Source organism: Aspergillus pseudodeflectus, assembly GCF_044049435.1.
Source record: "Aspergillus pseudodeflectus strain CBS 756.74 chromosome Unknown BJX68scaffold_6, whole genome shotgun sequence".
NCBI lineage: Eukaryota > Fungi > Ascomycota > Eurotiomycetes > Eurotiales > Aspergillaceae > Aspergillus > Aspergillus pseudodeflectus.
This window is the reverse complement of record NW_027263782.1, coordinates 195,350-218,681: the sequence shown is the minus strand read 5'-3', so window position 1 is coordinate 218,681 and position 23,332 is coordinate 195,350. Positions and strand designations below refer to the sequence as shown.

Sequence of the window (23,332 nt, the reverse complement as noted above, 5' to 3'; positions counted from 1 at the left end):
AGCGACTGCAGCGACGGCGACTGCGATCGCGACTGCAGGCGAAGCGCCCGAGCAGGAGCGCCAATCACGGCCGAGGACGCCCCAGCCACAGGCTCCAGCCGCGTCTCGTTCCCCCACCGACCTGAACGTCGAGCGCATCGCCTCCTCCTCTTCCTACGACCCCGTCACCGACAAGGGCAAACAGCCCGTTCGCAGCATGACGGATGTCTATGTAAGTTGTCACCCCTCCTGTGGTTGATTTACACCATTTTCGCGATGAAATCGATGATGGCTCGGTTTGTTTTGATGACTTGGTTGCTAATTGGCTCAGGAGGGCTGGGGCGAGACACCGAGTTCCCCCCGGTCGCCTAGTCGACCGCCCAGCATCCGCCACCGCCGGAGTATGCAACACCTCCAAGAGCTCGAATTCCGCCTCGACCACTTGATCGCAGAAAACCGTGAACTCGCTGCCGCCCGCGATGCCGCCGAGAGTAAACTACGCAGCGCGAGCCTCGCTCGTCGCAAGAGCGACCAGGCGCTCAACACCCGTGACGCCGACCTGCGCGATCGCGAAGCCGACCTTGATCAACTGAAACAATCCGTCGAATGGTTCCAGAAGGAGGTTGCGCGACTCAATGAAGAGAACACGGGACTGACGACTGCCAACGCTGCGCTCATCGCCACCCACACACGCGAACTGCAATCCGTACGACAAAGCTCGACTCTCGAGCTCGAGCAATTGCGGTCGCAAAACGAGCGTCTATCGGGCGACCTCCATGAACGCATCAAACAAGAGATTGAAACGGCGCTGGCACAGAAGAACGCTGAACTTCGTCGTCTGCGCGAAGAGCTAGAGAGCGCCCGTGACAAAGTCAAGGAACTGCAGCAACAAATCTCGGCCTCGATGAACGACAATGTTATCGCCTTCCGCGGTGAAGACTACTTCGAGGCCGCATGTCAGAAGCTCTGCGGCCATGTGCAGCAGTGGGTCTTGCGCTTCTCCAAACATTCCGATCACCGTCGCTGCCGCCGGCTCATCGACGTGCAAGATGAAAAGGTCGCCGACCGCTTCGACAACGCCATCCTCGACGGCTCCGACACAGACGCCTACCTCGGCGACCGGGTCCGGCGTCGCGATATTTTCATGTCCGTCGTCATGACTATGGTGTGGGAGTTCATCTTCACGCGCTACCTCTTCGGCATGGACCGAGAGCAGCGACAAAAGCTCAAGTCGCTCGAGAAACAACTTATCGAAGTCGGCCCGCGCAACGCAATCCACCGCTGGCGCGCCACAACACTCAGCCTCCTCGCGCGCCGACCGGCCTTTGCTAAACAGCGCGAAAATGACACTGAGGCCGTCGCCCTCGAAATCTTCGACACGCTCTCCCGCCTCCTCCCACCCCCAACCCAAGTCGAGTCGCAACTCCTCGACTCCCTCCGCAAAGTGCTCCGCGTAGCCGTCAATCTCTCCATCGAGATGCGCACGCAGCTAGCAGAATTCATCATGCTGCCTCCCCTGCAGCCAGAATACGACACCAACGGCGATCTCGCGCGCCAGGTGTTCTTCAACGCCTCGCTCATGAACGAGCGCAGCGGCGAAACAACCTCCAACGACGAACTGCAGGCGCAGAATGCTGTCGTCCGCGTCGTCCTCTTCCCGCTCGTCGTGAAGAAGGGCAATGATGTCGGTGAAGGCGACGAAGAGGTCGTCGTCTGCCCTGCCCAGGTCCTCGTTGCGAGACCTGGTAAGGAGCGCCGGCTCAACAAGATGACCAGCGGGGACCGCATGTCTGTTGAGGCGAGTCGGTCGGTGCATAGTATTGCGCCGTCGACCATGGACATGAGTATGAATATGAGCATGAGCAATGTGATCTAGGCGTCACACTAGATCTTGTTTCTCTGCTTCGTTCTGCTCTGGTCCCCTCTGTTTCGCCAGAAAAAAAGATAATTTTGTTTATGGCGTTGGTGCTTGTTGATGGGACGAATATAATGGGTTTCCTTTTCTTGCTTTTTTAATGCGCTTTTTCCTTTTTCTATTTCGTTCTTACGATTTACGATTGTCTAGATGACGACGTTACGGCTGTACCTGTGTACATAATATGAATTACTATTTTACTATAAACCATCCCCTTATTACGGTGTACAAGTATTCAAGAGTAAATAAATCATCTTTTCGACTCGATTCTGCCCGACTCCTCTTCTACTCTCACGCAATCGCCCTAAATCCCCCTGTATGACTTCGCCAACGACCCCACGGCTCGACATACAAAGTATGCATGTACACAAGATCAAGCCTGCAGCTCTGTATACGCATGCTCAAGCTCAAGATCCCTCACAGGTTCAAAAGGCTCGCCTCCCACGAAGACCGCACTAACCCTCCTAGCGCCGATTTGATTCCCAAGGCCCGGCAGCGACAGCGACAGCGACAGCGGCCCCGGCCCTGGCCCCGGCCCTGGCGCTAAAGGCGAAGGCGAAGGCGAAGGCGAAGGCGAAGGCGAAGGCGAGGAACCGGACGAAGGCCAATACCACCGCCTACACCAGTTCCAAATCACACCCCAAGTCCGCATCATATACGCGCGGAAATGCCAGAGCACCCAGACAAGAACGGTGACGAGCGTGAGAGATACCGTCACGGCCCAGTAGAGCCAGAAATCAGATGAAACGGTCCAGTCACCCTTAAGCGAATCGCTGGAGCCGCCTTGGAAGCTGAAGAAGTTTGTGCCAAATATACCCTGCGAATAAGGGTTAGTGCTGGCAAGCAATGCCTTTCGGTTTTGTGGCAGGTTGACGTACGGAAACAAATGTCCCTGGCAGATACACCAACCCGACTATGCCCAGCGCCTTCATCATCCCGCTATCGGAGCGGGCATCTCGACCTAATGCTTGGGAGACCAGATTATACGCCTGGATATAACGTCAGCTGCACATCCATAGGGAACACATGCACACTATGCTGGAACAAAGGGCAGTTGCAGGCGGAGGCTAGTCCCTACCAAGCTAATCTCATTGTTAAGCCGTCCCTCCAACGATTTCGACCGCGTCTTCAACGAATGAATTCCCTTTAGCAGGGCGAGCAGCCGGGACTGTGCATCTAGCCAGAGTTCTCGAATCTCCACCACGGTAGTTGGGTCTTCGGTTCGCCAGCGGATCTGCTCGTCTACCATGCATTGAATGGTATGCTCGGCGGACTCGAGCGTCTCGTTGATATGGATGACGTGTCTGACAATGTCGTGAATGGTACGGAAGCCTGATGGTTGGTGGATTCCGGGCGGTGCAGACTGGGGTCGTAGGATAGGGTCAGTGGTCGGGATATAGAAGGGTCACTTCAGTGGTGGGTTGACGTAATGTACCTTTTCAAAGTTGCGCACCAGGCCCCTCGATAGCCAGAAACTCGTGTCGAATTTCTCAAGAATCTCCTGCGTGAAGGCTGTATGCCACAGAAACAAGTTGCGATCCCGATCAGAGCGTTTCGGAAGGTTCTTGAGAAATGCGCTCTGCTGGTCGAAGGGGAGAAAGTCTATAAGCCAAACAATTTGTCTTCCAGTTCCAGAACTCCTCTTAACGAAGAAGGTAGGCTGTTGCCAAGCGTAAGTCCCAGCTTCGTAGACCAGCTTCACCTTGAAAGATGCCCAGGAAACTGAATAAATATTAAAATGGGTAGTAAGGATTGACGTAAGGGTTGCTCATGACAGACCGTCTGGACGTGTCTTGGAATCAGCGCAGCTATAATGGCAGTAGAAAGAGCCGGCGGTATCTGCATCAACCACGGACCAGAATTCCTTTGGAAAATGCGACCTGTATTGGTCAAATCTAGGGAGATCAGAGGAGGCGAAACTGTTCTGTAGTGATTAGCGACAGGGCCGGGGAAATAGGCATCTGAATCCGTACATAACAAAGTTTGAGTCGTTCCGCCTCTATACAGCATTTGCTCGCAGGTCAGTCTGATTTTATGGACCAGGTTAGTTGCCTTATGGGTCCCCACCTCCAATACTTCCAGATCCCACCCACAAAGCTCCCAATGATCCGTGCCTACTAGGCAGTTCTATTAGTGCATCCCAGGAGAGTTGGTGGTTGGCTCCGTACTCATCTCCTCGAAGAACCGGATTGTTCGAGCTGGTGTGCACATCAGAACTTGGTTGGAAAGCCTCAATTCCACGATGCGATTGCCCGGGAACCAACGCGGGCGTTGCGATCAGACGGTGCTCGCTATATATCTGCAATTATGGGAAGGCTAGCTCTCGCTAATTTGAGCCTTCGGGGAATCCCACATGCACGTGCTTCTGCCACTGGATTCAGCCAGCTGGCGAGGGGTTCGCCGCGTCTCTATCAATGGCATTGTTGAGCGAGCCAATAGGGAGCGTCTCCCAGGCTGGCGTCTGTGGCCGATTTGGTTTCCGAGCCAGGGAGTGGACAACCTCAGATGCACTCTGCCACTCACATTTATAGGGCTATTTCGTAGCTCTTCTCAAGTGCTTTTATTGCTAGGAACAACTTAATGAGTATGTGCGAAGGTCGGAGCCTTGGGCAGCCGCACAAAAAGGGCCTAGCGCCCACGTGACATACGTTTCCCTTCAGCTAGATCTTTCTTACAGTCCAAGATGAGATCAATTGTGTTCTACGCGCAACACGATGCATGGCATATCTGCTCTCCTTTCAGTCCCAATCAGATGTACGAGACTTGCCTCAGCCGAGCTTCCAAAACGCAAGTCACACCCCAGCCGAGCCCTAGACAACCCAGTAACAGACAACACACCCAGCCGGGGCAGGATTTCATTCTGCACAGCAAAATCGCGCCCATAGGACGCCGAAATGGCTCTTGAACCACTATACCGAAGTATTGTCAGTGAATCTAAACTCCCAGCCAATCAAAGCCCCAACGGTCATCTGTCACATAGCGCACATCGAGGTCAACGGGACCCTTGACACCCTTTGACGCGCGCACCAGTTGTCGTGGCCATATTCATAGGCCCACAGGGCGGGAAGCCATATGACAGTTGGCAAATTTCATGGACGGAGCGTACAGAGACGTCCAGGGCGGCCGCGATGTCTAGATGCTCGGCGTCTAAGGCCTCAGTGACCCGCTCTGCGAAGGGTTATGGGCGCATTGGCCGCACGCTTCTTGCCGCTCAATACTACGGAGTTCCATAAAGCGACGACCAGGTGGCTCTAGGAGTCGATGTTGCTCAGTATGGTGACGAGGAAGTTGGGTCGCAGGATGAAGGGATTGTCTTTTTCACCGAAGCGTACGCGGCAGCTGCTTAGTACGCGAGGCCATTCGGAGGCCGGGAGAACCGTCTTGTCGAATTTATCCGAATCGAACAAACCCAGACTTTCGCGGTGGTGTATGGCTGTCGTTGCCGCGTAATGACGAGGATGGTTTCCAGTGCGGCGATGGGCGTAGTGATATCGCGCTTCTGTAACTTTTCTCTGCGGGTACAGCGCTACAAGCGACATATGAGAGCTAACGGGACATCGGATCATTGCGGAGCTGACTGGTCGTTTCCCTCAGAACATGCTTATCCACCCTGCCCGCCATGGAATCCCTGGTCCGCAAAGATCGCCGATTTGGGTATCAGCAAACGTATCGAGGAAGGCCGTGTACTCACCACAGCTGGGAAAGGGATAGCGGGTTATATGGCTCCAGAACTCCATGGCTTCCTCAAGAGTGAGGATCCGTACGCCGCCGATATCTAGGCAGTAGGAGAGATCACTTTTCCAGCCCTAACAGCCAAATCTGGATCGGGACTTGCTGGTTCTATTGCTGAATATGTCCAACCTGTCGATAAGTCTCCACGAGGCCCTCTTCAAGATTCCACTTCAAGATTCAGGGCAAGCAGCATCACTATCGAGTGTTTATTGGCCCCAAGTTCGCACCATGGGACACAGTCACATTGAACAAGACATCCTCAACGGCCATTCCTCATAGGCCTAAGCAGTGTATTAGAATGGAACCTCGTAGCCCATACCGCATCCCATCACCAATTCCATCGCGTGACCTGCCGTATAAATCTTCAGGAGAAAACAACAATCACCCGATTCACTGCGTCAGCTCACTTCACTGACGTCCGCCAATGCACACACCCCAGCACAACATTCAAGTCCAAGCCTCCAGCGGAACCCCGGGAGTCGACGCACTTTGATGATTACCAAGTCGAGTTGAACGAAAGTATTCGTGATCTAGGCCCTATTGCTGGGGAAAAAAAAAAAGATCAACGACTTGATGCAAGTGATTGAGAGAGGAGACAGGGACGAGAAGGAGAAGGATCAGGTATACACAAAGCGCAAGTGAAAAGATTGGATGGGTCGAGGGAGATCTAGATCCATTGGTCTGACCCTGCTGCTGAAGCAGTACCGGGAGCAATCCAAGCAAGAAGCGCGAGAAGAGCGGTGGTTCTGGGATAAATAACTGGGCTTCCGTTACTGGAGGGGGAAACGCAGGATCGTCCAAGGTAGTTACAAAACAGGATAGCTTATAGCTAGCCTAGTCCAGGACAGGACAGGGGCTCCTATACCAGAGCGTATCAAAAGTGAGCTCTTCTGGTATGTAGAGCACACGCCAGATGATCTATTGAGGCGAATGCCCTGATGCCTTGGGCAGAGATTGAATCCCTCCAGAATACGCTATCCGCAAGTGCAGCTCAACTCTCCAGCATGGTTTTCATTATAGCTTTGCTACGCAGGAGCGTTGATTATGGCGCTCGTTTAGTTTCCTCAGCCGTGTTGAGCCGTCAGAGAATCTGTAGATGAGCCTTCACTGCCCAGGTGCAGAGTTGTGCATATCAAAAAGGCTGCTGGCACGAGGTCGAAGCTTTCAACAGAACATCCCGGCGATAGCTAAAGAACAGAGAACTCGCATTGGAATAGAAAATGGTATACTATACTTTAGAATTTCACTAATAGACACCCGTGAACATCCATCACCCATTCACCACATTCCCAGACTCACCCCACAGCACCCCCTCCCTAACTAATCAGCCCTCATCAACTTCTCCAACCGTATCCTCGTCGCGTGCGAAAACCAAGCCGGGAACCCGCGCATACACTTCGCAATCCACCCCGTCGCCCCAGGCAAAATCACATGGCCCGAATTCCCCGTAAGAACCTGATTCACAATCCCCTCGGCGACCGTCTCCGGATGCAGCAGCGGATTCAACCACGTATCCTCGGGGGTGAGTTTATCGATGAGCGCTGTCCGCGCGAACCCTTGTGTAATGAGGACAGTGCGCACGCGCGGCGCGTTATAACGCGTGACGAGTTCGGCGCCGAGGCCCTCGTGGAAGGCGATTGCGGCGGCTTTGGTCGCGCTGTAGTCGACCATGTTCGGGGTGACGGTGTAGCCGGCTTGCGAGGCGACGGTGACGACCATCCCGTGGTTTCGCTTGATCATGGCGGGGAGGAATTCTTTGGCGAGCCAGTAGTGCGCAAAGGTGTTTACTTCGAACTGCAGGCGGGTCTGCGCCTCGGTTGAGCCGAGGATCGTCCGCGAGGAGCAGATCCCCGCGTTGTTGATGAGGATTGTCGGCTCACCCATGGTGCTCCGTATCGCAGCCGCAACATCCGCAATCGCGCTCGGCGAGGTGATGTCGCATTTGTGGAACCGCACCGTCGAAGGCAGGGGCTCCTTTGGCGGCGCGATATCCAGAATCGCAACCTTGACCCCCTTGGCGCCCAGGAGATTCGCAACCTGTCGACCTATCCCATTCGACCCGCCCGTAAGCACGACGACTTCGCGGTTCCAGTCGTAGCGGTCTGCGACGCCGTTGTTGAGCGCGCGCTGGTTGAGGTAGGCGTTTACGCGGCGGAGGACGGCGAGGGAGGCGAGGATTTTCAGGGCCTGGAAGGCTTTTGGGTGCGCGAGCGCGGTCTCTTGGCCTTTGGCTGTGTAGTGTGCGAGGAGGAGGAGGGGGAGGGTCTTCCAGGGGCTGAGGACGGTGCGTTGGAGGAGCTTGCCCACGACGTCGGCTGTGAAGCCTAAACACGAGTGATTTTAGCTATAGCGATCATAAAGCAGGAAGGGAATGACGAGACTAACCTTCTCTTGAGAGCCAGAAACCTTGCGATGCCATCTTGGCTTGGTTCAACTGCAGTCCGGTCGAGTGTTATGCAACTGGGACGGCGCACGCGGAGTAAGTAGAAACCAAAGCAAAAGCAAGCACAGGGATAATGCAGGGCCGGGGGAATTTATGATGAACAGCGGACAAGAGCGCGAGCCCCCTTTCCAGCTGAATCGCCATGGCCCTTGATGTCTGGGCGAGTCATGAGTCGGCTGAATTTCTCCGCGTTGGTCGATTATTGCGGGAGTGCGGGGAAATTCATGCGACACCGAGGTTGTGGGCTGCACTTTGGCCCTCGTCGAATCACCAGCGGCGGACCGCGGCTCCTCTTGCTGCTAACAAAGAACCATTAGGCCATACAGCAGAAAGGTAAGAGCTCAATGGTAAGGTATCCAATTAACTGACGGCACCCAATCGTATTCGAGCTAGGTATCCTACTAGTTTCGATTGTCCAGCCAGGCTTGAGCCATCCGAGTCGCAACATGGTATTGTATCTTCTGTCAACGCTTTAAAATGCAGCAAAATATCCCGCCCACGCCATAGATATCCGCCTCAGTGCGAGGCTAGTCCAAAACTCCAAGAAAAAAATAGACTGACAACAATAAATGAAATCTGGGTAACAGGTAATATCGCTCACGGATAGCCGCCTTTCCATGGGGATGCATAGGTAATCGAACTCGGACTGGGAATATGCGACCTAAGGGGCCGTGAAAACAAGGCAAACGAACGGCCGTGAAGAGCTCGGTAGCGCAAAGTGATGGAGAGAGGTAGATTGTCGAATGGAAGTACGTTCGAAATGCACGTTGGAGACGTATGGTGAGAGGTGAAAGTTTGGTTTCAGAGTTGGTCTGCAATGAAGGAGAAGAAATCGAGGGGACCATTATAGTACGACCCTGCGAGAGAGAAAAATGACGGTGTAATGAACGAACAATTATTGCTAGTAGTCAAGTTATGTCTAGCGTATGCTGTCGTCAGTCCCCGGGCAGGACGGGTGGTTCATGAAAGATCTTCGTATAAATATCCGTGAGAATCTTTGCATCGGCCCGTAAAGTCGGTGAGATGTTTCGGTTTCGCAGTAAAAATGCGATCGTTCTCTTGAATAGTCTGTCGAGAACGTTGCGGTCCACCAATTCAGACAGATGCGGTGACATGTACGTTGTAGACAGCACGAGCATATTCCCAAATTGCCTGGTTCAGAGTCAGTATCAACGACTAACAGATTGCGGAAAGAGGAACATACGCATGAGCAGTGCCAAAAATGTTGGTCACCACGGGACGCCCCTGGACCCTGTCAAAGGCCTCTGTACTCGCAATAGCCGCATCCACGCACGTCTTGCACGAGTGCCGGAACTTCTGCGGCAGTTCACGATAGGTTTGGACCCGCTTCTGGTCGAGTCGCGGGCCACCACCCAGGTCGCTTGAGATCCGGGTCATGTCAACCGCAGGCTGATCGTAGGGTGATGTCGAGGGCGCGCCCAATACGGCTGGAGAGTCACTAGTTTTGGGGCCCATATAATGAAGAGCATGGTAGAGAAGCGGCCGATGGATGATGTACCGGGCTCCGTAGTATTTTGCCCTCATTCTGGCAACGTTGATGTCTGTTGATGGGAGATCCTTGTCGTGCCAACGCATTTCGTTGGGGAGACTGGACCTCCAGAGGGAGAGGTTCATGTTTAGGACTTCTTGTATATTGATTGACCACCGAGTCTGTCCTCGTTCTGCAAGATGGAAGACAATTGTCAGCAAAGGCGTAATCACAAGAGTACTAAGCGGAAATCTTACTCTCAACCTTGTACAAGTCCGTGTGAATACGATTGAGAATCTTTCGAAGGTGAATCTGAGCGTGATAGAAGAACATCATCATCGTGTTGGGGGCAGATATGTCGTTTGGCAACGAAATTGTGAATGTGCCATTGGGAGCGTCGATCCGGCTCTCGGAGCGAGAGACGCCACTTGCAGGAAGATCAAGCTCGGCGAGAATATCACTGCACCACGCCAGTCAGTGCAAGAGCCCACAGGATGATGCAGAAAAACAAACCTCTCCAGTTGCAGGCAGGTCCAGTACGTGAAATTCACCAAATCCTTCCAACGACTACTCGGTAAGTTGACATATCGTCGCCTGGCATCCACAGTTAGCTGTTTTGACATACCACTATTCCAGATGGATACACTTACGGTCGTGTAAGTACCAGGCAAGCTCTTGCTGCCTGGGAAATCCAATCGTGGCTCTTAAAGGGATGGGCCAGTTGGCCTGTATATAATCCCGCCAATAAAGCCGCTTGCGCAAATGCAAGACTAGTGGTGCCACTCGTTGCCAGAATCCTCGCCGCAAACGCATACAGCGCCAGGCCGGGAACAGTATCAACATTCTCAAGATGCGGAGGATCGGGAAGAGTGATATACTTGTCATCCGGTGAGGGCATGCTAGGAGATGTTGCTGAGTGGTTCTGGTACGGGGAGTAGAAGCTCTGATTTACTGGCAGGGATTCCTGGTCAGCTGGGGACACAGCTGGTCGTGTTGCTGCCCTGGGTATCGGTTCGTTTCGGTAGTCAATGATCCGGTCAGTGCAGGGTCCGCGGATGGGCTTGTCGCGGACTTCGCATATCCGTCCCAGGGCAAGAACAAGCAGGACTACAGCATTCGGAAGTGTGGCTTCCACGGGCATGGTGCTAGCTGGCTGTCCATTTGGCGGCGACGTTTGCAGGGTCTCACCCGATCGCTTGCGTTTGGCTCCCCTTGGGACACTGTGATTGGCAACATGCCCTGGCTGAGAGGGCTGTGGGCAGTGCAACTCAATGAATCGCTCGGTTCGGCGTACGAGGTCTGACTGACTCAAGAATGGATGGAGTTTGTGCAAATGCTCCAAGTAACTCTCCACGTACCGGCGGACGGTAACAGGGTCGAGGTACACCACACCAGCCTCGTCTATACTCTTAATTTCCGGTGGCGTCTCATTATATTTAACGTTGGGGTTCCAAGTACCGTTGGGAGAGCTGGTGTCCGGATAGTTTTCGATCAAGCTGGTGTTGAAGCTGGTTTGTTGAGACGAAGACAACTCTTCTGCATCCAGTTCCTCATCGCCACGACCGTGAATCAACATAAAGGTTCGGGTCTCTTCGAGTTTCATCACATAATCGTCGTCATAATGATGGGGTCGGAGAATCTTGCTGATCGAAGGCCAGCAGAGCAGTTTGTGTGCGGCGGTCGTATGCTCGACTGGAATGGTGAGACCCCCATCCTCGGCGCCGTCCGGTTCTTGGATAAGATTGTTTACATAGTCGCGGGCGGGTGGAGGATTGCGCTCTCTGACCATTGTCTGCTCCTTCGGCTCTGTCTTGGTGGAAGACTCTGCGGGATACGACTTCAACGGGGTATTGGTCAGTTGTAACTGCTGTGCTGGTTGTTTACCGTGATTGATAGAGGTGAGAATCTGGGTGAGTAGAGTGTTACTATCCACATGAAGCTTCTCAAGGTGGCTGATCCTCGAATCGATTGCATCGTCCGACTGTTGTATTCGATCCAACACAAGCTGCGTGGACTTTTCTTGCCTGTTTCCCGGCCGTTAGATTTTCGCAAGACCAGCAAGTAGCAGGATAACCACTCACTTGTGAGGGGGCACTTCTTTATAGATGCAGGTCAAGTTATTCTCCTTACAATGGCTGCACGACGGCCGCCCCTCATCACATTTGGCTTTCCGTGAACGGCACTGATCGCAGGCCTATATGGAAAACGGTTAGTTGCGGTGAGCTACAGCCAAGATATAAGCTGTATCATCCTACCTGCTGCGCTCGCGTTGCCTTGCGGTGTCGCATGTTGAATGATTGGCTCTGGTAATAGCTGGAATCGTAAGGGCCCGGTGTGTGCGAAGGTGGTGGCACTGCAGTGGGATACTGAGCCGGTGGTAACGAATTTGGAGGCATCGGAGGTTCACCATTGGTATGGAGAGGTGCTTCTTGCGGCGGAAAGGACATTCGAGCCCTGGTGAAATCAGGAGGCGCAGATAGAGGCGGCGACTCGTGCGGAACCCCGTTCATGGGATGATAATTCGCAGGCGGCTGAGGCGGCTCTACAGGGGCATGTGCCGGCGTCGGCAGACTGGCGGGTCGAGTGTATGGTCCATCAGGAGAAATCTGTGGCAGTTCTCTGCTATGCATGGGCGGATAATTATGCGATCCCAGGGGAGGCTGAGGGGGCCCGTTGGAAGTGCGTCGCGGCTCCGAAGGGTGGCCCTCGTATGGAGGCGGATATTGCCGCCATGACTGATCGTACAGACCGGGGGCCGCTGGCAGGCCATGCGGAGTGTCCGGTGGCGGTATGCGATGCATGGGAGGGGGAGCCGGACCTGAGTACTGGGGGAGTGTTCTTGGGTTGTCGTCCATTGGCACCATCTCCATGATCGCAGCTCCTGGATCGCGAGTCGGCGCTCTCGGCGGGCGCAAATCGACGTTAGGCGGTCTATCGAGCGTGATTGTCATACGGTCATGAGGACATGTTGATGCCCATGTGGCACACGGCGGGTGGGTGTACGTTGCGCGACCGGGATGCTGGACGGGCGTGGCTCTCGGGTTCCGAAAGAGGAAATTAGCTGTGAGGCTGGACGCTGGGTGGGGGTGGGGTGGGGATCGGTGAAAGGGCGTTCAATTGCTGCGGTCGGACTGGTCTTGTTGTTGTTGTCGAGCCGCGTCTGCTCTTAAGAAGGGGGAATTGCCGGTCGGTTTGCTTCCGCGATGTGTCTGGCACGCGGTTTTGAGGTTGCACGAAGAGGGGTGAGGGATCGGCCAGAAAAAGCGTGGAGCAGTGGAGCGAAGGGAGGAGTCTGGAAATGGCAAGACTATGGAATGTCAGTCGGGGAAAAGGGAGATGGACCAGTCAGCAACACTAGCCTCGCAGGCAACTGTCAAAGTGAAGCGAGCGACAGAAAGAAAGGCAAGAGGGAAAAGAAAAGACAGAAAACGGGAAGGAAAGAGGTGATCGCGATAGTGCTGGAAAGCGACTAAGGTTTTGGCACCCAGGATGGTGGTAAGGGAATAAAACCATGCTAGGGCGGGAATAATAATAACGAGGTGTTAATAGTCGCCGGGGGAGGGGGCCAAGGAGCAGCTAGGGAGTTTTGGGAGTATAGACGGAGGGATTTGTGCTGAGCAAGAGGAAAAGACCGACCAGCCTCTGTGATCCGCACCGTCGAGGTGGACTCTGGAGGAGCAAAAAGAAACGAGGGCCAGCTGCTGGATTGTGTCCCCCACAGCCTGGCACCTTGAGGAAGAAGGAATTTAGTACTTTTTAGTGCCGAAAAATCAGTGCGAGGCAATAATGTGGAAAGGGAAAGACAGCAGCAGCAGGAATTGGGATGGGCTGAAGCTGGAGCTGCAGTCGTTATGAGAGAACCGAAACACCGCAAGACAGCCAAAAGGGCCTAAACACGGACAAACATGAGAGAGCCTTGACCTTACCAATGGAAACGCCAGGAGGAATGCCAGATGCCCTCCACAAGAACACGGTCCCAAGCCTCAAGACAGGGGTGGCAGTTGCAGGGCCAGGCAGGAAGGATGACTGGCAGGGCGACTGGAGGTTCAAGCAACAGCAACAACCCAATCTGATCGATAAAATACAGCAGGCCGATGAGCTCTGGAGTCTGAGGGCAGTGTTGGGGCGGGCAGGCCTGAAGAAAAGACAAGTGGTCGCAGACTGCCGGCAGGTGATCGGACAGTCGTCGATGAGCAATAATAATAATAACTGTTTCAGGCTGGTGCTCGCGCAGTGATGAAAGAGAAATCGAGGATCTCAAAATCCATTATTTTATTTGAGGATGATATTTCCCTTTGACTGCAAATTGCGGGCCTCTGAAGCCACAAAATTGACAGATCGGTTTCTTCGGAGGCGGCCTGCCCCAGGCCTTGATTTGCGATGCCAGCGAATATTTACGAGACGAGTCTTCAAAGTTGAATCTACCAAATGTCGGCCTCTAGATTTGTGTTTAACATGTCTTCCTGATTCGCCAGGATCCCGTCTCCGAATAAAATACACATAAAATACACCAGATTATCTACACTGGCAATGCCACAGGTTCAAAAACAGAGCAGAAAACTTTCAGCAAAGACAAAGTGGGGAACATTGGGACGGTGGGACTGGCGACGAAGAAATCAACCAGCCATCCCAAAAAAAAAAAAAAACACAAGCAGATCGAGTGGATTGGAGCAGAATCCAATTGCCAGATCAGCCTTGAGCTCTCGCTGACCGATTTTTCTCCAGGGTTGCGGTTGCGGGAGATGGTCTCGTCAAAAGAGGGTGGCTGCCCAAGTCCCGAGGAATAAACGAACCTTGAATCGATCTCGAGATAACGTCTGCAATTCCAGGGCTGGCGACTGCTACGTATGTCTCGAGTGGACGAGCGAAAAGTGCGGAGTCGTCGGCCACAATTCAGTTGGGTACCCATCTGGAGGGTGATCAAACATGATTGATTAGCAAGGGGGATCCCATCTTGAATCATGCCGGTGCCTCACATCTTCCATACATCATCTGGAAGCTCGGCTCGGAGATGCTCCAACGGTGTATCTGATACAGACACGCTGTCCTGGACTGATGTAATCGCTGATGACATTTGATGTGAGCTGATACTGCAAGTATTGACAGCTTGAAGATGTCGAATTCCCCGGAGACATACTCCGGATCGTTGTATGCAGAAGAGGGGCAGCAATCAAGGGTCAGAATGCGTTCCCTGGTTCAGGCGCGGGTCAGCCGGTCCAACCCAGGAACCAGCAGAGCTTGCCCCAGCTCACTCATGCTGAGCTCAGTCAGACAAATCTCGGGTAGATACACACTGAAAGGCGAAAAGCGGGAGACAGCAGCTGGCTGCTGGAGCTGCGATTGATGTCTACGACAGGACAGGCCCACTCCCATACCTCCAGGACGCTGCGCTGTCTTTTGTCTTCAGGAACCACCTTGCCTTGGTACTAGTCCAGGGGTTCCCAATCTGGAGATGTCTCAATTCCACTCGGTCGCCACTGAATTCCAGCTCGCAACTCGACTGGAGGACGCCGTCCCAGCAGACTGGGACGGTGAGCTTGCCACCGCGCAGCTTCCGGCCTTTTGGCAACTCACATTCGCATTCTCTTTGTCTCCGTTTGGACGGGGTGAATTGCTGGGCAGGCTCCGACTGGCGACTCGAGCTGATCTACAAAATTAGCTTTTCCTGATCCTGACCCCTGGAACCAGCTTCGGCTACGCTTCGGCTGGTCGCAGCACTCATGGGAGACGGAGTACCCGCCCACAAGTCCAACAAGTGGCAACAACAGCCTGTCTCAACCTCATTTCTACCAACTCGCCATACAACGTGGTTTCCGAGCTGCTCATCGAGATGATCCTGATTCCTTCAAGTCATCATGGGGTCACTGCACCCAATTCCAGCAATTCGGTACTCCGCGGGCCGGAATAATCCTTCATCCAAGCCAGGAACCCACCGGACTCCAGCGACCAGGACGCGAAAACGCCTATCAGAATTCAGAATTCTAAACGACTGTTGACTTCATTTCTGGAGGCCTTGCTCAGGACTCATAGCCAGTGGGGCTCTAATTACCCAGCTCTCGGGATTGTCCTTCAGAAGAACGGCCGCTGCAGTGTCCACTCTCCTTATCCTGTGTCGTGCAGAAGCAGAAGCAAGGGGTGGCCCTGTGCGATCTTTCGTGCAGAAGGCTTGTGAACACATTAAAGAACGGGTGTTTACCACCCCGTAAAGCGAGTATCCGTCAATATTCTAAGCATTAATGCTGGAGATGAAATGGGTGATTGTCCGCTCGGAATTTCCGGAGCGCAGATTGTCAGAGGTTGGATGACTGAGCGATGCCATCAGCATGACCTGGACACCTCCTATCGTCTCAGGCAGGTCTCGTCCGATACTCCGTAGTCGACCTACCTTCTTTCAACTCTGGAGAGTGGCGGTCACTCGATCAACAAAGGATCTGGTCGCTGGAGACGAGAATTCCGGGCAATTTTGTAACCGTCACGCCGGAACTCTAGCCTCTAGGCAGCGTTAACTTGTTTCGGTAGTAAATTGCCGAACCCAGACTGCAAGTTGTAACTCCTCAGCGGACCAACCGTCTTACTCCGCCTTCCTGCCTCCAGTTCACGCGGCGTTTTCCCAGTTCCCTGCTCCCGCGCTTTGCTTGGATATCCATCTCGACTGGCTGATGGCCATGTGTCAGATTGCGGCCGTTGATAGGCCTGTCAGGGGCAAGAGCGGCTGCCGGCCGCATCCCCAATAGTCCAACAGTCAGTCCAATTTGAATGACGGTACGTAGTAAGTCACAAGGACAATAATGGTGGTTGATCTGTTGCCAAACGCAGTTGGACCGGACGGAGTAATCTGTAGATCGATCACGGAAATGCCGTTTGGATCTTCCTTCCTTTCATCAGATACTACTCGTCAAAGCATCGTCATCGTCGACGTCAAATTTGAATCCGACTGATAATTCCGGCCTCGCTCCACTCTTTGCTGGGTTGAATCCTGGAGTCGGCCGACTTCACGAGACAAATCAGGAACCCGAAACGGGCCAGCTCGCAACAACGATTGGGCCAACGGGGCATCCTTCTGATGAGCACTGAGGTGGCTTCTCTGCACATGGCCTCGGTGTGGGGATACATCGTATTCTCAACACCGCTCCTCGCACCCCTTGCCAGGAACCAGTCAACGTTGACTATCTCTTCCACACGTCGTCGTCATTCCTTGGCTCTCGATGAGGCCGTCCGAATCAGGCATATGGTCGCTAGGACTGGATTGGATTCGCTGCTCAGCAAGCTCTAGCTCCTCGCAAGATCAGTGGCAGTCCATAGTGGATGATGAGACGATACGTTGTAGTCACGATACTCCCGGGGTTTCGTCCCAAGTTTCGGGGTCTGGTCTGGGGCCGAATCCCGCAGATTCGGGAATGGAATACGATTACGGAAGACGTCGTTCAGTCGCTGAGATGGCTGCGGCTCGCGCTGAGCTGAGCAGCAACTTTAACTTGCATGCAAACCTCAGACTTTGTTAATGATGTATATTGATTGAATCAGCACCCATGAGTCGCCGCTGAAAAAACGGCCAGTCCAACACAAAACGAATCATGAACAGGCAGGCTGACAGCGGGAAGGGCCGCCAAATGACTCTCCAGAGTTTGACCCCCTCAAGGGGCCAATTTATCATCATGAGTTGATTCGTGTGTGATGATTGTGATGAAAAGTGAGGCTGGAAGCATCGACTTGGCTCATTGGCCCTGCCTCATCGAGCTCTTTATGTCACCGGTTGCCTTTGGCTTGTTGTAACTGTGGGGTTTAGACATGGCCGTGATTGATTCAGAGGTTTGTCCTCTCTCATCGCTGTTGATTGAGTCAGTTAATCTCCCCTCAGCGTTTCAGCAACTCAGCAATGACTTCTCGTAGAGAGTCTAAACTGGAGTGGCCAAAGTCTCACACCCAGCTCTCCGGCCCACGATCGAAACCACTGCAAGATCGAGACACGCTAAGCTCGGGGTCTTGGCAGGTCGGCGCAGCGTCCGCTCCTGCAATTCCAAATTCTCCCTGGAGTTTTTGTTCTTTGAAAAGTCACTTTCAGGGTGAAGGGCTTGTCCAGCAAAGTTATTGGCCGGGTTAATTTCTCCTGGATATGTTTCTGAAATTCCAGAAACAGAGATCGTGGCAGGGTTCAAGAGATCAGAAAAGTCGAGAGTTCGGGGTGGCGCTTGATGGGATTCATCGGATTTGTTGGTTCGGGTATGGGAGAGTGCCCAGCAAACTGCCAAGGCTGCCTTATTCTTCTCATTGTTGCTGATGTTGTTGGACTTGATTTTGCGCTGTTTGTTGTTAATGGTTAGTTTGAGATATTTTCTAGCTCGAACTCTACTAGATTCAGTGGAGACGAAGGGTATTTGTCCATGGAGAATGATGTCCGGACGTGAGGCAATTTACAGTGGACACAGATTAGCCCAGTGGGCGATATATATCACCAACATACTGGGTATATTACCACTCACCCCGGAACCTAGAAACATAGCTAACACTCAGTGAGCTAGCAGGATTCATTTCTGCTGTTCTACAGTACTTCCAATGTAGATAGCTCCTTCCTGTCTGGACTCTCCTGGTATCTTCTAATCCTGGACGCAAACCCACCACCACCACCACCCCTGCAAAGATTATCTCCAAACAATACCACTGTCAATTTGATCCAATCCAACGCATTGTCTTACCACTGCCATAATGTAGGCACCCTGCATATGGATCAATAAACTATTCCTGCAGCGCGAGCTCTGTACTACCCAGTCCGTCCAGGTGCATAGTATCCATGTCTGTACTGTGTAACTCGAGTCGTGGCCTGGTTGAGCCTGGTACTGAGTCCGACGGTGGGTTGGGTGCTCCACTTCCTGGGTTTTAGGCTGGGCGCATGTTGGGCAGAGAGGTATGTTTTGCAGAGGATGGATCCTGGTCGGTTTTCAACAGGACTACCCAGAGTACAGCTACAGTGTACTGCGAAGCAATTGGTGGGAATTGACGAGGCAACCTGTGCTGATAAGACGCACGTGGCCATGATGAACGGATCTCGTCTCAAAAGTAACACTGCGCAACGATCATGACATCCTGTGTGTCGTCCTCTCAACCTCAATCGCCATCCAGCTATCTCTCCACCCATACATTACTTTATTGATCCATCTTCTCTAATGATGCAGCACTGAACCAACCCACCAGACCCAAACTCAAAGTCTCTGGCTGCACGTCAATCCCAAATGTGACATATCCCCGCATTAGCGCCCCAGGCCCCAGACGATCAGAAGGAGACCCCAGCGACCGCCGGCCGCCAACGGGACTGGGCAGGGTCAAGCCAGACCCATAATTCCTCTTTGGTCTCGAGCTCGATCATCGAATTTCAAGTCGTCAGGTCCGGTGCCTGCCGTTGATCACTCATTCTCGATCCATCTCCTTGGCCATGGACGGCGAACGAACGAACGAACAAACGAACGACCGCTTAGCGAAGCGCAGCGCAGAATCAGATGCGATCTGTATCCCGTGCATCTGTCACTTCCTCGCACCTTCGCATCTTTACCGCTGCAGTTTATAGCGACGAATAGTCTCGTCCAATCTTGCGGAGCGACTCAGGCTTCGCCGCTACGGTAGGCGCGCTCGCATGGACACCCAGGCCAGTCCAATCCGACCCAGCGCACAGGACCGATCGATCGACCGTCGAGAGGCTATAGGTTAATCGGGCGCCTGGGCAGGGATGTGCGGTTGAAGACACAATTGACGTCTTTTGTGGTTGGTCACCATTGGTCGATAGGGAGTGTGTTTGTGCTGCTTGGTTGATTGCTCGCGGCGAGAGGCTGAAGGCAACTCGTTGCGAGGTGCGCCACTGCGGGTAGGCTGTTTGGTTGTTGTTTGCAGGCTCTATGTAGTCCGTGACGAGATGGGTAGGATGGTACAGGACTCGATCTCGGGTTGCCCACAGAGTGCAGAATGCCCCGAGGACCTGGTTACTCGGTACCTGGTACCTGGTATCAACATTCAGATCGATTTCCTCCACAGCGGACCCTTCCACAAACCACCCCAACACACCGCGATGACAGATCAGCTCTTTCACCCCTCACAGGGCAACACAAGGCACACATTCCATCGTCGAGACGCTCGATCCAGCAAAAGACAAAGAAAACGCACAGAAGAGCGAGCGACCTATCACATTTCCAACGATCTGGAACCCCATCTTGCAGATCATTCCGAAAAAGTCCGGCTGGCCGGCGCATGGGCCTCTCCGCTGTTCTTTGCTGATTCTGTTTTGCGATCAACATGTCTGTAGCGGGATTCCGCTCCAGAGGTTTCCGGTCGTTGATAAGTGCCAGAGGGGGGAGGGAGGGTGGTGCAAGCTGGTTCTACGGTGGACTGGTGGAGGGAGTGGACGTCACGGAGACTCGGAGTAAATGTCAATGTGTCATGCGGGCTGTCATGTCGGCTATGCGCGGCGAATAAGACTAGTTGATAACTTGATGCATTGAATGCCAGTAAAGTATTTGGAATTGCGTCTTCAATCTTGAGAGGCTTAGGGTAGCAGCGGAGGACTCGGACCAACTCTAGACATAGGCTTTGCGACCAAAGTTGATTCAACAACGTTCCTTTGTTTGCTATGCTATCTATGCTATCAAAGCCTGTCTTAGGCCTCATACTCGGCTGAATTGTAGCCACTACGCGTGACAACGCCATCTAAACTAACCTCCTCCAGTGATCCCGTCCCACCACACTCTAGATATCACATCACACCAATCCAATCTCCTCCATATTCCATTCCATTCCATTACCACCTCGTCCCCTATGTCCACGCCTCCACAACCGCTTTGAGTATTCCACCGTTTTCTTTCATCCAACCCCCCGGGAAACGAGTAAACGGCCAAGGGGGAAAAAAAGACCGGCTTTCGCGCCCTATCCCGTGCGGCCCGACGCTCGTTAGCGGGAATTTGGACCGGGGGTAGGATCCAGAATGCCGTGTCCCCCTGTTCAGTTCCCGCCCCTCGGCGCTCGGGGACCGGCTTTTCTTGGCTCTCGTGTCCGTGTGGGCTGTGAGAGCCTTGAGAAAAGAGGGGAGGGGAGGATGGATGGTCGTTGACCGTTCCTTGGTTGGGTGCAGCGTGCTGGGTGCCGGGGGCAGTGTGCTTGTCGGATGCTGTGAGACTGCTTGGCTGTGTTGGGTGCTTACTGGTTATTGTATTGCAGTGGGCATTGTTGTTGCTGGTTATTGTTACGTTGGAGGAGTGAGTAGGCCATATACGAGAACCATATCAGTTCAGTCGAGGTTCTCGGTGTGGAGAGTGTAGTGTATGCAGCAGCTCGAAGTATACTCCGTACACTGGATGTATAAAGCGGCAAGGCGCTTTCCACTCCAAGAGCGAGATTGTATGTATGGATAGATGGACTTGCTTTAGCTTTGTGCATGCTTGATTATTATGTTATATGTTATCCTACCAATGCTTCTAGATATATCTTTCGGTCGATCAGATCCGACGTCAGCAATATCGCTCCAGAATTTCAAGTATATTTATGCCAAATTTGTCCGTAATAGAACAGTGAGTCCATCCAGGTTCACAACGGTCCCGTATCATCAATCCAGCGCAGGGTGGGTAAGCGCAAATGCCTGGGCGTCCACGGGAAATAGACGCGACTGGACTTGACTGGGAGTCTCTCGTCATCCGCATGGGTGTTAACAGCCTTGGATATACATAGTACTGTACATAAACTCCCCGTCCCTCTGTACAATACGAAAACCGTTCCGTCTGATGCATATAGTACACTGACTGCCACGAAGGTATCACGTCACACAAGCTATGCAAGTTATCTATCCCACTATGCCATGACGACTGAGTTATCTGCTGCATAGGCAAGTCCAGAACAGTGCGCGGATTGATCCATCATCCATCACGAACGAGTCCGGAACGCATGGTGGCAGAGTTCAAGGTCCCTCCAGCTGAAATTCTCTGCACCCTACACCGTTACCGGTCAAAGCACAACTTGGCTTACCTTCCTGCCGTGTGGCTTCATTGTACAAGGCGAGGCGAGGCGGGGAGACACAAAGCGACGAGGCTCATGCAGGCAAAGCTAATCGCGATTCGTGTGTTTGGCAGTCCAGCCTGGCCTGGGCAGTGGGGGTGTCTGTTCAAGCTTCAGCGGCGATCTCGATCTCCTGGACCCAGATATGGTTTCCAGGGAATATCTTCCTTGGGACTCGGAATATGCATATGCACTTGTTCGCAAGGCAACCCAAAGGCACGAATTGCCGGATGCGAACTACCTCTGACTGAGCACTGCGGTTTGCGAGGGCAGAGATGGCTGGTGCGGGGGACAGACAGGCCAGACTCCTTGCGAGTCCGGATATCTATGCTCGAGGAGGAGGAGGAGGAGGAGGAGGAGGAGCAACAGCTTGAGGATGGTTCGGTAGGCCCATCACAGTCGTAGCGTGGCGGGCCCTGCCTTTCGTTTTTATTCTCTAGGCTAGACGGAGTACTAACCCAACATATAGTCCATGCCGTATATACTTGGTATTGTGGGCGACTCGCGATCCAATGACCCCGATCCAGGCGACTTCCCCTTCGGGCGCGCGAACTGGTCTGGTCCTAGCCAGGGCTCGATGCCATTCTATTTCACCCTGACGGACATGCGTCGCCAGTAACGAGATCGGCCGCATCCTTCCATGGCTTGTGCTCGTCGAGATCCCAGCTGCGAAGCTGTCTCGCCGAAATGGCAAGCTAGGGCTCATGCGAGGCAGGATGACAGTCAGGATCTCGGAGACTGCCATGACAGGTAACGGCGCGCCGTCAAGAATTACCAAGGGTCATCCTTCTCGCAGGATCAACGGTCCCGCGGAATGGATCTACAATGCACGTACTACGGCTCTGTCTGGCGCTCAGGCCGGGACGTCTGGATTGCAAATCCAAGGGACGATCTGCGCTGTCTACGGAGTACGGCCCGGCTCTGTCGATCTGTTTGTGGAGAGGAGGAGGGGGGCGCTGAGACTCGGTGAGTAGTAGTGTGGGGGTAAGTCTGCGCCTATGGTACGTATGTATGATACTCGGCTGATTCGACAGTAGATCTGAGTATGCTCGCAGGTCAAAGTACCTTACGAGCCTTAAGACTCCTCCAAACAGAGTAATTGGGACAAGACTAGACAATATAGGGTTTTGCGCACGGGAGATCGATCGTCAAGCAGTTAAGTTCTACCCCCCAGCAAGGTTCAGTTCGGTGACCATGGTACGCATGTGCCTTCTTCAGGAGCCTCATCGCCTTCTTTCTCAATCTGTCAAGTTCTTTTTACCACAGACCAATGTGCTCTGGTATGTCACAGAGTTCGTGGCGATCAACGTTCGCTTTGGAAAAATGCTGACTATAAGCTTTCGAGCTCAAAGGCTCGAGCACGACTTTGGCTAGAGCAGCACTGCAGGACCTCTAACTTCCTCGTCACTGACAGCCCGGAAGGAAGCGGGGACCCTTTCACGAGTCCTCTTTTCCAGCCCCCAGGAGCCGGTGTGGGATCCAGGGGGATGATTAACGTCCGGGCGGAAAGGGGTGGGATGCGAGGGAGATCGGGGCCAGGGGGGATGGGCGATGGGCGATCATCATTAGGCGGAAAATATCTCCGAACCAACAAAATACAATAGTCACTGCTCAACGTACGGAGGTGAGACCAGACGCTTGCGGCCTCTTGCTCGCTAATCCCTTACGGATCTCCCTGCGTTTTCTTGCACATCTTGGTCATTGCGTTGCGCTTAATCTTCCTTTTCCTTTCAAGGAAACCAGAAGG

The 23,332-nt window shown here is 53.3% G+C and overlaps 8 protein-coding genes across 8 annotated transcripts; 4 read left to right on the top strand and 4 right to left on the bottom strand.

Annotated features, from left to right (window-relative positions):
• Positions 1-382: 382 nt before the first annotated feature.
• On the top strand, positions 383-1,855 carry BJX68DRAFT_252993 (uncharacterized protein; the record flags this gene model as incomplete). The annotated part of the gene is made up of 1 exon (XM_071042642.1): positions 383-1,855. One exon carries the CDS (start codon positions 383-385, stop codon positions 1,853-1,855), a length of 1,473 nt encoding a protein of 490 aa, XP_070902970.1.
• Positions 1,856-2,158: 303 nt separating this feature from the next.
• On the bottom strand, positions 2,159-4,462 carry BJX68DRAFT_176929 (uncharacterized protein). Its single transcript, XM_071037143.1, has 8 exons — positions 4,063-4,462; positions 3,962-4,008; positions 3,868-3,893; positions 3,674-3,813; positions 3,330-3,616; positions 2,973-3,257; positions 2,773-2,883; positions 2,159-2,711 (listed from the first exon to the last, which is right to left on the bottom strand). The coding sequence occupies exons 1-8, from the start codon at positions 4,103-4,105 to the stop codon at positions 2,268-2,270; spliced, it is 1,383 nt and encodes a 460-aa protein (XP_070902969.1). The 5' UTR covers positions 4,106-4,462; the 3' UTR covers positions 2,159-2,267.
• A 2,422-nt stretch (positions 4,463-6,884) lies between these two features.
• On the bottom strand, positions 6,885-8,285 carry BJX68DRAFT_228796 (short chain dehydrogenase/reductase family protein). The gene is made up of 2 exons (XM_071038910.1): positions 8,012-8,285; positions 6,885-7,950 (listed from the first exon to the last, which is right to left on the bottom strand). Exons 1-2 carry the CDS (start codon positions 8,043-8,045, stop codon positions 6,947-6,949), a joined length of 1,038 nt encoding a protein of 345 aa, XP_070902968.1. The 5' UTR covers positions 8,046-8,285; the 3' UTR covers positions 6,885-6,946.
• Positions 8,286-8,760: 475 nt separating this feature from the next.
• On the bottom strand, positions 8,761-12,688 carry clcA (putative C6 finger domain protein). Its single transcript, XM_071037141.1, has 7 exons — positions 11,814-12,688; positions 11,640-11,752; positions 10,209-11,582; positions 10,072-10,152; positions 9,816-10,018; positions 9,274-9,751; positions 8,761-9,221 (listed from the first exon to the last, which is right to left on the bottom strand). Exons 1-7 carry the CDS (start codon positions 12,507-12,509, stop codon positions 9,005-9,007), a joined length of 3,162 nt encoding a protein of 1,053 aa, XP_070902967.1. The 5' UTR covers positions 12,510-12,688; the 3' UTR covers positions 8,761-9,004.
• A 1,248-nt stretch (positions 12,689-13,936) lies between these two features.
• BJX68DRAFT_176794 (uncharacterized protein) lies at positions 13,937-14,881 on the bottom strand. The gene is made up of 3 exons (XM_071037142.1): positions 14,853-14,881; positions 14,546-14,749; positions 13,937-14,467 (listed from the first exon to the last, which is right to left on the bottom strand). Exons 2-3 carry the CDS (start codon positions 14,630-14,632, stop codon positions 14,078-14,080), a joined length of 477 nt encoding a protein of 158 aa, XP_070902966.1. The 5' UTR covers positions 14,633-14,749; positions 14,853-14,881; the 3' UTR covers positions 13,937-14,077.
• A 129-nt stretch (positions 14,882-15,010) lies between these two features.
• Positions 15,011-15,543, top strand: BJX68DRAFT_262999 (uncharacterized protein; the record flags this gene model as incomplete). Its single annotated transcript, XM_071044574.1, has 2 exons — positions 15,011-15,164; positions 15,218-15,543. 2 exons carry the CDS (start codon positions 15,011-15,013, stop codon positions 15,541-15,543), a joined length of 480 nt encoding a protein of 159 aa, XP_070902965.1.
• Positions 15,544-20,513: 4,970 nt separating this feature from the next.
• Positions 20,514-20,943, top strand: BJX68DRAFT_176751 (uncharacterized protein). Its single transcript, XM_071037140.1, has one exon. The coding sequence runs from the start codon at positions 20,637-20,639 to the stop codon at positions 20,853-20,855; it is 219 nt and encodes a 72-aa protein (XP_070902964.1). The 5' UTR covers positions 20,514-20,636; the 3' UTR covers positions 20,856-20,943.
• Positions 20,944-21,912: 969 nt separating this feature from the next.
• BJX68DRAFT_262998 (uncharacterized protein) lies at positions 21,913-22,684 on the top strand (the record flags this gene model as incomplete). Its single annotated transcript, XM_071044573.1, has 4 exons — positions 21,913-21,969; positions 22,055-22,140; positions 22,202-22,551; positions 22,623-22,684. The coding sequence occupies 4 exons, from the start codon at positions 21,913-21,915 to the stop codon at positions 22,682-22,684; spliced, it is 555 nt and encodes a 184-aa protein (XP_070902963.1).
• Positions 22,685-23,332: the final 648 nt, after the last annotated feature.

Bases quoted from the DNA above. Each gene is read 5' to 3' on its own strand.
- clcA (XM_071037141.1), bottom strand. From the start codon at position 12,509: ATGACAATCACGCTCGATAGACCGCCTAACGTCGATTTGCGCCCGCCG. The intron at 11,753-11,813 runs GTAGGATGATAC...TTTTCCATATAG, and splicing joins AGGCAACGCGAGCGCAGCAG to GCCTGCGATCAGTGCCGTTC. The intron at 9,222-9,273 runs GTATGTTCCTCT...ACTCTGAACCAG, and splicing joins ATTTTTGGCACTGCTCATGC to GCAATTTGGGAATATGCTCG.
- BJX68DRAFT_176794 (XM_071037142.1), bottom strand. From the start codon at position 14,632: ATGTCATCAGCGATTACATCAGTCCAGGACAGCGTGTCTGTATCAGAT. The intron at 14,468-14,545 runs GTATGGAAGATG...ATCACCCTCCAG, and splicing joins GAGCCGAGCTTCCAGATGAT to ATGGGTACCCAACTGAATTG.
- BJX68DRAFT_176929 (XM_071037143.1), bottom strand. From the start codon at position 4,105: ATGTGCACACCAGCTCGAACAATCCGGTTCTTCGAGGAGATGA. The intron at 3,617-3,673 runs GTCTGTCATGAG...ATATTTATTCAG, and splicing joins TTCCAAGACACGTCCAGACG to TTTCCTGGGCATCTTTCAAG. The intron at 3,258-3,329 runs GTACATTACGTC...CTACGACCCCAG, and splicing joins TGGTGCGCAACTTTGAAAAG to TCTGCACCGCCCGGAATCCA.
- BJX68DRAFT_228796 (XM_071038910.1), bottom strand. From the start codon at position 8,045: ATGGCATCGCAAGGTTTCTGGCTCTCAAGAGAAG. The intron at 7,951-8,011 runs GTTAGTCTCGTC...ACTCGTGTTTAG, and splicing joins TTTCTGGCTCTCAAGAGAAG to GCTTCACAGCCGACGTCGTG.
- BJX68DRAFT_176751 (XM_071037140.1), top strand. From the start codon at position 20,637: ATGGTCGTTGACCGTTCCTTGGTTGGGTGCAGCGTGCTGGGTGCCGGG.